This window comes from Colletotrichum jinshuiense, chromosome 6, assembly GCF_051148585.1.
Source record: "Colletotrichum jinshuiense chromosome 6, complete sequence".
Classification (NCBI taxonomy): Eukaryota; Fungi; Ascomycota; class Sordariomycetes; order Glomerellales; family Glomerellaceae; genus Colletotrichum; species Colletotrichum jinshuiense.
This window is the reverse complement of record NC_139313.1, coordinates 1691354-1703902: the sequence shown is the minus strand read 5'-3', so window position 1 is coordinate 1703902 and position 12549 is coordinate 1691354. Positions and strand designations below refer to the sequence as shown.

General features: G+C 59.9%; 2 protein-coding genes across 2 annotated transcripts; both read right to left on the bottom strand.

Annotated features, from left to right (window-relative positions):
- Nucleotides 1-924: 924 nt before the first annotated feature.
- Nucleotides 925-2733, bottom strand: EsH8_VI_000432 (uncharacterized protein; the record flags this gene model as incomplete). Its single annotated transcript, XM_083271685.1, has 2 exons — nucleotides 925-2653; nucleotides 2726-2733. The coding sequence occupies 2 exons, from the start codon at nucleotides 2731-2733 to the stop codon at nucleotides 925-927; spliced, it is 1737 nt and encodes a 578-aa protein (XP_083126859.1).
- Nucleotides 2734-7446: 4713 nt separating this feature from the next.
- Nucleotides 7447-11540, bottom strand: EsH8_VI_000431 (uncharacterized protein; the record flags this gene model as incomplete). Its single annotated transcript, XM_083271684.1, has 3 exons — nucleotides 7447-8138; nucleotides 8202-11144; nucleotides 11204-11540. 3 exons carry the CDS (start codon nucleotides 11538-11540, stop codon nucleotides 7447-7449), a joined length of 3972 nt encoding a protein of 1323 aa, XP_083126858.1.
- Nucleotides 11541-12549: the final 1009 nt, after the last annotated feature.

The window sequence follows — 12549 nt, the reverse complement described above, 5'->3', positions numbered from 1 at the left end:
AGCTCAATCGGTAGAGCGTGAGACTCTTAATCTCAAGGTTGCGGGTTCGACCCCCGCGTGAGGCTCAAATCCTCACCGCGATTGGCGAAGCCATTCAGACGGGTTCATATTTTTGTGGTGTGGTCGGATTTTACCGGGGACGGCTCAGAATGGCCTTTGAGGCGGATGGTACGCGAACGGGGTTTGCTATTCACATGGCGTTTTCGGTACTCCGGCATTGTGCAATCTATCTTATATTAAATAAACATTCAGCTTGAGATCTCGGGTTTGCTGGCTCAACTTTCTGTGAGACTATTTCAACCGTGATCACGTAACATTCGCCAGTTATGCTTGGCAGGTATCTAGTTATATCGAATCCCTCCTCATCTAATTGCCATACCGTAAGCTTGTTTACAAGATGGTGTCATCATGTGTGGTCTACATGTCACACGTTGGAGTTATGTTGCCTGTCAAGTTAACCTCACGTCCAACCGTAATCACCATAACCCAACTAGCACCCCTTATGTGTCGGGACGTCATAAACATTAGTCTAGTCGTTATCGTCACGCGGACCAATTCGACGAGAAGCATGCTGAACTTAAAGATTTGTGATTACAAGTAACTAAACGACTTGCATATATGCAAAAGAAGCCGGCTCGTCATCACTCGTAAAAGGGTCCCATCTCATCCCACTCGTCCGCGCGTTTTCATAAACCGTGTAATCCCGTCCCGTACTTAATCATTACCCGTCCGAACCATAGCCCATCCGAGTCCCATTATCCTTGTATCACCCCCCAACTCCCCATATCCCACCAGAGAATTGGAACCAGCCAACTCTGCTCTAACAAAGAACATCCCCCTACAAGCTTCAAATCTAACAAGAAAAGCCCCCAAAGACGACAAACACATCCAGGGGCAAAGGGGGGAGGGGACACGAGGGCCTCATCAGCAGGCGCCGTACCGCACGCCCCTCTTGCCCAGCTCCTTCCGCCCGACGGGGTCCTCGGGCATGACCCAGCCCCTCGCGCGCTTGGCCTCCCGCTTCTCGGCGAGCTGCGGCTTGGGCATCCACTCGTCGCGGGGCAGGGCCTTGCGGCGGGTGCCCTCGGCGGGGGCGCCGATCTCGGCGCGCCAGTGCGCGACGGCGCGGCCGCGCGGGGTGTCGTCGCCGGCCATCATGCACAGGCCCCACAGCGCCAGGCACGCCGTCAGCGGGATCTCGCCGTCCTCGCAGCCGGCGGCGCCCTCGCCGGCGACGGCGCCGAGCTGGACGGACGCGACCTCGAGGAAGCCAAAGTCGGGCACGGCGTCGGCGCCGTTGCGCACGACGACGAGCTCGATCTCGGTCAGCACGAAGCCGTAGCGGCAGCCGTGCTCGCGCATGGCGTGGTGCAGGGCGGCCAGGCCGCGCAGGTACTCGACGCGCTTGACGTTGCCCTCGACGCGCATGCCCGTGTTGAAGCGGTCGAAGGAGCGCACGAGGCCGACGACGCGCGCCGTGGGCTTGCCGCCGAATATGGCGGCGGCGCTGGCGGGCTCGCCGGCGGGGGAGGCGGCGAAGAGGAGGTCGGGGTTCTTGGCGCCGGCCGAGGAGGAGGAGGAGGCGGCGGGCACGGAGAGCTGCATGGGTCGGGTGGAGGAGATGGCGAGGGCGGCGTTGAGCTTGGGGAGGTAGTGCGAGGCGTAGATGGCGTGCAGGGCGGCCTCGTTCTCGGGGTGGCGGGCGGCCGGGGCCGGGCCGGGGAGGAGGGGCGCGGGGACGGGGCAGTTGAGGAGGGCGGCGGCGCCGGGGAGGGAGAGGACGGAGGAGGCGCTGAAGGCGGTCCAGGGGCGGATCTGGCGGACGTCCCACCAGAAGTGCTTGGTGTTGGGGTCGCGGAGGGGGAAGGAGATGGTGCGGACCAGCGACGGGGCCGGGTTGGGCCCGGTGAGGTAGGTCAGGAGGGTGGTGCTCGGGGTCGGGTCCGGGGTGGCGGCCAGGCTGAGGGGGGAGGGGGCGCGCGGGGCGTACGAGGGGAACATGTAGGCGTCGGCGGCGGGCTGGGGCGTGGCGGCGGCGGCGGGCACGTACGAGGGCATCTGGCGGTAGGTCGGGAAGCCGAACCTGTCGAGGGCGGAGCCGTCGAGGCTGCAGGTGGAGGCGCGGCGGGACTGCATGTCGTCGGCGAACATGACGGGGGAGCAGAGGAGCGAGGAGGCGGTCTGCTGCTCCTCGGGCTGGCTGCAGAAGGAGGAGGGCATGTTCCAGGTGATGGTCTCCGGGTTGGTGAAGCTGCGGGAGTGGGCCGGGCGGAAGACGGAGGCGACGGGGGCGGCGGGGGCGGCGACCGACCGCCTGGGGGCCGGGGCGCGGGGCTTCGGCGAGGTCCTGAGGCGCTTGGGGGGCGACTCGATGGCCTGGTCCTGGGAGCGGATCTTGGGGAGCAGGATGGGCCCGTGCTGGCGGATGGGGGGCGAGGCGCGCGAGGGCGTGGTCATGCGGGTGCTCACCGAGTCCGGGGTGGACTCGGCGGTGGAGATGAAGGAGTAGACGGAGCCATTGGAGCGGGAGCGCGAGTGGCCCGGGTTGTGGTGGTAGGGCAGGTCGAGGAGCGACGAGTCGAAGGAGAAGCTCGGCGGCGTGGAGGGCTCGCACGAGGGGAAGATGTAGTCAAACGACATGTCCGCTGCCAGACTGGAGGGGCGACGACGTGTTAGCGGGGGAGTGTATAAGTGAGGTGAAGAGCGCGCGGGGGGGGTATCATACGTGGACATTGTGACTGTGAATCGGCTGGGTCTGCGCTATACAGACACAATTACGAGATTATGTGAGTTTGTTTTTGTCGAGAGACAGAGAGAGGAGACCGGCTCCAGAGTCTTGTGTGTGTGTGTGTGTTTCGCCTCAGGGTTTGCGGCGAGGGGGCGCGGGAAAGCAGAAAGTTGCCGTGAAGCAGGAGACGGTGGCCGCGTTCAACGAGACCAGTGTCAGAGATCTAAGTGTAACTTTTTGTGTTTTGGGGTTCCGGATTGCGAGCAACAACAAACAAAACAAGCAGACAGTTGAGAGGGGACGAGAGTGGCGAGAGGGAAAGCAGGCAAAGGGGAGGAGATGAGGATGGGAGAGAGAAGGGCCAACAGAAGGGCGCATTTGGGGCGGGAGGGGAGGGCATCTTTATCCTCGGGTCTGAGGCTCGCAGCCCAATGGATCTGGGAGTGGTGATGCGGCGCGCGACCGAGGGGCCAAACGAGAGGGCGTGGTGTGGCCTCTGCCTCGACCGTCGATGCGGTCAAGGCCTGGGTCTCTGGGATGCAGAGTACAGCGCAACGGTGGGCTGCTGCGCGCATCCGGCTTGGATGGTCCTGGGGTCCCTTGGACAGATCGTGGGCCGAGACCCCGGGGCGTCGAAGACGGACACACTGACGAGAGAATGATAGATACGTAGTCTGGTGCCAGCAGCAGGAGCAGCAGCACGAGGAAGACGACTGGGGTCAAGACCATACCCCGGTCTGGTCGTGAACGATACACACACGATCAAGAAGAAATGAAGCTACTGCACAGTAACGTCAAAAAAAGGTGGACTAAGAAAGACTGGGGACTTACACGATGGACGACGGAATGGAGGTGAGGTGAGGTGAAGGTCGGCCCACCAGGGCGCGCTGAGAGAACCCAAATCTGAAACACGGGGAAAGGTGTGTGTGTGTGTAATCCACCCGGATGTACGTATCTGCAGGTGTACATAGCGAGAGAAGGACATGAAGGCGTTCGTTCGGCCGGTGTATCAGCGTCAGTCTTTGGTTTGGGCCGTGGTGGAGATGTTCTTCTTGGTCGGGAGCAGGGCCGGCGGGGGGGAGGTGTGGGGACGCTTCCAGTGAGGCGGAGCCCTGTGGATGTGGACGTCGACTCGGTTCGGCGACGCTACGCACTGTCCGTGCAGCCCGGAATATGGGGGCGCTGGACGGTGTGCGCGGCGGGACAGGGCCACTGTCGACGGGCAGCCACTCACCGTCCACGACAGCTGTCTTGCATCAGACTGCCATTCCCATAACCCCCCTGCAGGGCGTTTATGACTCATTTTTAGACACATGGCAGTCGATGTGCATTAGCTCAGCCGGGGGGAAGCCAGGACGGACTAGGTATGCGTTAGCCTCTCCCCACATGGATGGACGAACGACATCAACAAGACGGGCAGACGCGGTGGTAGTGGGCGCGCGCCGAGGGACGACGGACACGGGATGGGATGGGCGCTGCTCTCGACGCGATGTCATGCGCCGCCGTGAACAGGCAGTCTGATGCGATGAGATGCGATGCGATGCGATGCGCGAACCCCCGAGGCTGCGCTGCGTCGCGTCGAGCAGCCCGTCGCGACGTTGTGTCCGCGAGGGCATTCCCAACTCGTCTCCCGCACGTATCTGCTGCTTCTTCTGCCAGCACACCGCGCAGTCGGTCGCAGTCGCATCCCACGTCCTCTTTCGGCCTATTCCCTTCCCTTTTCTCTTCTTTTTTTTATTTTTATTTTTATTCAATTCTCGGTGACATGAACCAGCCGCCCGCCTCGTTCCCATCATTTGGACATGCGCTCCCTCCCTCGTACCCCTCGTAATCAAAGATAGGCCTCGTGTACCCCGTCCCACCTGAACTCGCACACTCTCGCAAATTACACACAGCCGAGCGGCAACTGAGATTACCGGCGGCTGTCGCATCATGCTGTCTCTCCCCCCACTGAGACACGGCGACTGCTCTTATTTTATTTTTATTTTTATTTTTATTTTTTGCCGGGCCCTCTCTCAGTGCTACCGTCAACCCACTACTCCCCCGTCTGCCGAGATTACACTTGCACGCTTGCGCAGGAAAAGAAACAGCCGACCCGCCTTGTGTCCCCGCGAAACAGCCGCTCCGTAACCGCCCGGGCGGCTACGCGACTTGCCGGTTCTCCGCCGGCGCTTACAGGTCGGGTCGGGCCAGATCAGGTCAGGACTGGTCAGGCGCAGCCAAGCCTCTTTCCCCTCTCTCCGTCTCTCTCTCACTCTCACTCTCACTCTCTCTGTGTGTGTCTCACTCCCTTGCGAGAGTGAGACGGCAGCCGCCCGCCCTGATCATCGGTTTTGGTCTCTAACGCCCCCCAGCCTCAACGGCCCCGAAACCGGGCCCCGGAGCTGACGGGCGATGCTGCTGCTGACGACCAGCCAGGTTCTGCTGACGTCCTCGCCTCGTCGTCTGCTTGTAGCCGCGCATGTCTCGGTGAGTTCGTCGGCGAGGGCAGTGCTGAGCCTCGCCATCTTCAACCGCCCTCTGCGACGCTGGCTGGTACTGGATGACAGTCCACGCACGCGTCTCTCCGTCTCTTCGTCTCTCCGTCTCTCTCTCTCTCTCTCTCTCTCTCGTGCCGGCGGGCGGCAACGGCACTTTGTCGCCAGCCCGTCTCTGCGCCGTGATTCGCAAAGCTGTCGCCCTGGCCTTGTCCTCGGCTATCTCCCCTGGGGCGTCATCCTCGGCCGATGTAGCACGACTCTGGGCCCTCGCGGGGTCGGCAATGGGGAGATGCGGGAGGGGCAGCGAGACACGGATTAATTAAACCGACATTTTGCACAGCCGCACCCGGGCGCTTAACGCTCGAGTGAATACTCTGCTCTGCTCTCTGCTCTGCTCTGCCATGTTCTGCTGCTCCTCCTCCTTCAACTTCTCAAGCGCCGCGCCACAGTCCATTCAAACGCTCAGATGTCCAAATCATCCGTTCACCCCCTGTCCATCCAGTCTCTCTCTCCTCTTCGCTTCCAGCGCTCGTTCGTTCGCTTCCCTTCCCGCTCCCGCATGGCCTGTGCCCCGCGTCGTACCGCACGCGCGCTCCAATAACTCTAGGTACGTACTCGGTAGTGTAGGTAATGCTCTTCTCTGCTCTATGAGTGGACGAGTCCGCGCCGTCCCTTTGTCATCCAATCCTCCCCCAAAAAACCAATTCCTCAACAACATCCCCCCCCCGTCCGTCCTCCCGTCTCTCTCCCACCCCGGTTCTCGCCTCCAATTGGCCGCACACCACGCGCTGCCTCCCGCCCAATCTCGACGCGCCGCAGATCGTCCAGCCCGGCCGCCCGCCGTCCAATCGGGCACGCTCTCGACGCCCATCCAGGACCGTGTCGTCTCGTCCGCTCCATTGGCCCAGCCGTCTTCCCGGGATGTTTCACGACCGCCTTTTTTCCCTAGTCTGGGTTGTTTTTCGTTTCTGTCGATTTTATGGGGAGGCCACTTTTGCGGGTTTCCCATTCGGTAAACCCCCCCCCCCCAGCCATGCCATTATCATCATATCCATCCTGCCTAGTACCTACCTACCTAGCCTTTGCCATGCATGACGAACGGCATTTTCTTGTTCTTCTTAGTCTTCTTTGTCCCGTTCCGTGGCACCTTGTTCTTTAGCCGTGTCCTGTTGCAAGGAAGGGTGACTCACATCTCGTTGTCCAACGACGGTGGAGCTGCCGGACCCCCCCCGGGGGGCAGCAGGCATGATTTTCCCACCCCGAGCCACCCCGGCAGTTCGGGTCGCTGTCCTCCCAAGCAAGTGGGCAAGTGGGCAAGCGAGCAAACAAAACAAACTCCCTCTCTCTTTTTCTCGTCTCTTTCGCAGCACGCCCCCCGGGAAAATCGGGGGAAACATAGAACGGGTTGGGCCCGGTGGGTGGAGGTGGTTGGGGTGGTACATGGGAAAGACGACGACGACAGCAAAAAAAAAAAAGCTGCAGAATGTCATCACCACCGACCAGAAACCCCCCCCCCCCCCCATCGATGGGCATCAACGGAGCACCCGGGAACCCTGGTCTCTCATCTATTCTGTTTTGTTGTTCTTACATATTACTCCGGGGGAGTCGTAGCAGTCTTTCATCCACCCGCATCATGGAAAGAAAGAAATATTTTTTTTGGAATTTTTTCGTTGTCATTCACTGGCCCTTGCAACGTAAAACGCACAACGTCGGTGTAAGGGTCGTCCAAGGTCAAGTATCCTCATGTATCCATAGTAGTCTATTCTCTTCGCCTTGCCGGGTTCCCAGAAACCCAAGCACCCTTCGCCTCGCCCGTCTAGTGTACCCCACGCCAAGGACGCCAAAAGGGTATCCGTCAAGAAACAGAAGAAAAAAAAGAACAAGTCTCTACACAGGAAGGACAATCAAGAAGAATATGAGAAGAGAGACCAAAACCCCCCAAAGGAAACAAATGAAAGAGAGAGAGAGAAAAAAAGGCTCAGAGTGTGCTTCATGCAGGTGATGTGGCCCCATCCCGTCCCATCCCACACACACACACACACACCACTGCATACTGGTGAACTATGTTGCGACGGACTGGTCATCCGTCCCACCCACCATCGTCCAGTCACAATCGCCGCTACCCAGACGCGTCGCACTTTTTCCATACCACGCGTCCCGTCCATGGTGTTGAGGTCGATGCATCCACGACCATCCCAGCCATCTACGCCAGCCCACGGTAGTGCCACGGAGCCCCGGCTAGAATCCTGCCCCATTCGCCACCTCGTCGCCCGCTCTCGTGCTGCTGCCACTGCCTCCCTCGCCTGCATCCATCCCCGTCTCCTCGTGCGTCGGTTGACTCATACTCGATCGCCCTGAAACACCCGCCAAAGCCTCGAGGTCCGCCTTGCCTTCTCGCAGTCTCCGCAGCGCCCTCATCATCCCGTCCAGCCGGAGTCGCTCCTGGATCACCACGCCCTTGGCGAATTCCCTGATCGCCCGTCGCCCCATCTTCTCGTGCAGGTCTTGCCACCCGGCCAGCTCCCCGGCCACCACCTGCTGCGAGTATCGAAGCTCGCGGCCGAGGTCGTCCACCTGCTCCTGTGACTGGCGCGCCTTTTCTTCCCTCTCCTCGTTGAGACGCTGCCGTGTGTCATCCAGCAGCCCGAGTGGCCACCTTGTCGATCTGGTGAGCGAGCTGTAGTTCCTCTCCACTGCCTTGCGCGCCGCCGAGATCTGTGAAATCAGCGCCGGAGGTCGCGATAGGGCCGACAAGAGGCCTTGGATCGTCGATTGAGACGCCAAAAACGTAGAGTGGAACATGGCGTGCGGGTTCGACTGCATCGGGGCGACGGTGCGCACATACGACTCGAGGGCTCGTATGTACACGGGTGGCAGGAACGGCAGCGTCGAGACCGCCCGGTGTAGGAGAGCCGACGCATCGTGTAGATCTGCCTCGTGTCAGCAACTGTGGACGCCTTCACCGCGGGCGTGGGAGGGAAACCCAAACTTACCTGATGCAACAACTGCGATGGAGTTGACTCTTCTGGCCACGCTCTTGGTGGAGTAGTTGACGCTCCGCACCATCTCTCTTGCGTGATCAATGAACTGCTCGACCTCCCGCACATCCCTCAGAGGCTCGTACTCTTCCCGCACCTTCTCTGCACGTGTCTCGGCCTTGAGGTTGCTCCTCTGCTCCATCATGCCGAGCTGGATGTCGGGCACCAGGAAAAACTCCCATAGCATCTCGTGCGTCGCAAATGTCGGATGGTTGAGCATGATCTTGAGAAACCAGTCCGTCCGCGTCTGGATATCCCTCAGCACCGCTCTTGACGGCTTTGACGGTATCTGGAACGGCGACCGCACCCCGGCGACCGCGGGAATCCATGATGCCGGGTTCTCGAGCGCAAGCAGGTTGCCCAGGTGCTCAAAGTCCGAGAGGTTTCGGCGGCTCGTCGTGACCGTGTAGCTCATGTGGTCGGCCGGCGCGGCCGATTTCACGACCAAGCGAATGGTCGCATCTTCGACGAAAAAGGCCCTCACGACACCGGTGATGCGGGCGTCTGCGCCGGGGGGCATGCTGAAGAGTGCCAAGTCGTCAATCTTATTTCTGATGTCGTCATCTTTGGCCAGCTCGACGGCCGTCAGGCTTCGCAGCTCTCGTGCTGCGACGTCGACCCGTGCGTCCACATACAGCGTGCGGACCATGTCCAGCCTGCCGTATTTGCTGGCCACCATCAACGGTGTGAACTTCTTGTCATTGGTCGAGTTGACGTCGACATCGCATTGCTGGAGGACCCTGGCCGCCAGCTGCGGGTCGTTGACAATGTGAAGCAGCGTGTTGCCCTTGGCGTCCACATGGTCGTCAATGTGCAGCGGAAGCCCGTCACCCTGCGCTTCCGTGGCCGCGTCCAGGCCGGCATCCACCATCTCGCGGTAGTGGACATGGTCATACGACCGGCACAGCGCGAAAAGTGGCGTCTGCCCGTTCTTGTCCTTTTGCCGCCAGGGTACTGATTTCCCGATCCGAGAGATCAGAAACGGCGCATGGAACAAGTAGTGCGCGCAGCTGCGCCCCCAAATGTCCTGCTGCGCGAAGTACTCGACCAGCCGCTCTTTTGACGCCGAGGCAATGACAAAGTCCAGAATAATGTTAATCAGCTCCGTATGCCCCAGCTGAACCGCGGCGCTAAGCAGCGTTGTGTCCTCGTTGTTGATGTCGTCAAGCACCACAGGAGGAGCGTAATACTCGTTCAAAGACAGTAAGTACCGCAAAACATCGGGCCTCTCATTTTGCACCGCCATCATCAAAATCGACTCGCCAAAGGAGCTGTGGGTCTGCGACAACCGATCGATCGAGATGTCGCCTTCAAGCACGCTGCCTATTGTTCCGTTGCTTGTCGCCCTTGAATGATATGAGATCTCGGAACCACTCGACATGCTTCTCGTGTCCATTGCAACTCGCTTGACTTTCCTAGGAGGGGGTGGCAGAAATAATTCAAGCCCATTATCGCTGTCCTCGAGGGCCTGGAACGGGAAGACATGGCTCAGGCCAGACCCCGACGAGAAGCGGTCCGAGATAGTCACGGCTGTGGAGGATCTTCTCGAGGCGGATCCATTGGTGTAACTCCAGCTGCCAGACGGACGCCTACTCGATTGGGGTGAATCATAGATGTCATCATCAATGATGGCGTTTGAATCTGGCTCCATGATCTTCTTCAATTCATCCATGCTTCCGTTACTAGCGGCATCCCATAACGTTTTGTTTCGGCGACTGGCCCTCCGCAGCCCTGCGGAGTCCAGCGCAAGATAGGCAAGCACGGCCTCAAACGTGCTCAAAGCGTAACCCATCTCGCCGTTGTCGACATCGTCAATGAAGACGAAGTGCCGGATGTAAATGAGACGGGCGTGCAAGTGTCTTACTTGCGCTCGAATAACAACGAATAGTAGCAAGGAGACAAGAGTGTCGGCGTTGACCGTCAGGGTTGGCTTTTCCGACGATGAGGCGGCTTGGGCCCGAGAGGTATCGGTCAGGTGTGTAACCAACTTCGTGGTCGATAACAGCAGGTCAAGCATCTCCTGGGGGCTCATGGCGTTCGCCATCTTTTTAAATTCCTCCACGGCTAGACTGAGCTGCAGCGTCAGTTCGTGCTTTCCCCGAGAGCCGCCCCCGATTACAATGCCGAGCTGAGAGAGGTCAATGAACTCCATTTGTCGAATCTTGGCCTCCAACTCAAGATCGTATGGTCGTTTTGAGGCACTGAGCCGCGGGAAGAGGAGGTGGTGAACGTTCTCCGTGACATATCTCTCTATGAGCCTCTCGACGAGAGGGCCCGTCAGGTCTGTCGTAGCGCCGAGCATTGAGAGCTGCTGTTTGTCGACGCCCTGAAACAGGTCGATGGCGGCTGTCACCGCAGTCTCGAGCGAGGCTCTCATGACGTCCTCGTCATCTTCCGCGTAGAAGTTTTCCGTCACGGGGAGACCGTTTGGCATGCCGTTGGGCCGCCTCGCCGCGGACATGCTGTTGGATCGGGCCTTCCTCATGGCTGTAGTGATCGGTCCTTCGGGCTCGGGGTCGGGTATGCGAAAGGCTGAAGGGGGCGGGGGAAGCGGGCGCTCGAAGACGGTGGTGAACTCTCGAAACAACTTTTCCAAGCCGGGTTGCATCTGTCGCGCAATGATGGGGAAGTGGTTGAGGAGATCGTGGAAGCTCTTGATGTCCTTCTTGCGCGGCAGCATGGCGCCTTCGTTGCTTTCGGCCGACGACGATCGGCTCTGTTCGAGGGCTCGTCTTCGCGCCATGCCTTCGACCAGGATGGCGGGCTCGATCTTGATTTCCTCCCATAGCCCCACCAGCGGCCGCGAGACGTAGTAGATCAGCCATTGGCGGGGCTCGAGCAGGTCGGGGTACCACGTCGCGTCGTTGAGTAGCTGTGCCTGCGCGAGAGATTTGAAGCCTGGGTTGCGCCTGTTAGCTCATGGGTGTTTGCAGAATGCCCGTACTCGGCGGGCGCACCTTTATTACTGTAGACATGGTTGTCCTTGATGACGATTGTGCGGCCGTTGATGGTCTGATACTGCTTCGCCTTGCCCCTCAGCTCTCGCAGGTTTTGCGCCGCGTCCTTCCCCCCCGCGGCGGCGGCGGTGTTGGAAGCCGGGATCCGGAGAACGTGGCTAGCTAGAAACTCCTCCGAGGTAACGACCTCGTTGAAGGTCGAGCCGCTCTCGGTCTCGCGGCATGTGAGGAGGACATCGGTGCTCGGAACCAGGAGGATGTGATGATGTACCGGCGTACACTGGGACGGCAGCGAGCTTCGGAAGAAGGCGGCGAGGAATGGATTTAGGGGTTGCATTCATTCGACTGGCGCTGGACGTCCTCGGCCAGCTCACCCGGCCGGGGAAGCCAGGATTGCAGGGAGAAGGAGGGTAGAGTGAGGGTCGATGGGGCTCGGAAGCACGGAGGCACGGAGATGCCGGGCGCGGGTGTCGAGTAGGAGGATCGAAAAGGGGGGATTCGCTGGAAAAGGGGATGGAGTGCGTCGCGGTGCGAAGGCGAGTCGATCGTGGGATGTAGAGGAGCGGTAGGTGTCGTTGGTCAAGGTTACGTGGGAATTGGTCGATCAGTCGTAGGTAGGTGACAAGCAGGCTGATGGTCGCAATTCCCCTGGACAGATAGCTGCAGCAAGGTGTTGAAGCTGATGTGGGCCGGGGGCACTGACCTCATCCACGTCCCGCTGCCACTGGCCGTCGCCAGGGGGCACCGTGGCCCAACTCTCTCGGCGCTGAAGGTTCGCTACGAGGCCCTGCCCCACCGATGCGCTGTGATTTGCTGGGGGACGGACGGGGAGCCTGGCGGAGTGCGGAGAAAGAAGGTTTCCGAAGGCGACGTGGACGACGCTCTCCCGTCTTACTTTCGGCCGGGTTAGGTAAGCTTATCTTATCTAACCCCACACCAGCACCTCGCTGTTTCTGGTTCTTGGCACCAGCCATCATGGAACCCCTTCTATTCCCATCTTGTTGGTTCCCTCGAACGTCAGGAGAACGCGTTTTGGTCTTTGGATATCTTGGAGAACTGTGACCAGGAGCTCTGCTTCTCTTTGCTGAGATGTTGACCATGGAAGGCGGCCGACAGATGATGCTGTGATATGGGCTGTCACCTTCAAAGGGCCGTTTGCTACGCGCCTTGCCTTGCCCTCTCAATCGATGGTTGGCTGCAGGCAGAACTCTTCAACCAATGGTGTTATCGACACGATCAGTGTATCGCGTGATTTCACTATTGTTATCGCTGGAGAATTGATGGCATGGTATGCCCAAGACTGTGCCAAGGTTGCGCCACATGCAGGAGGCCGTCAGCTTGAGCTG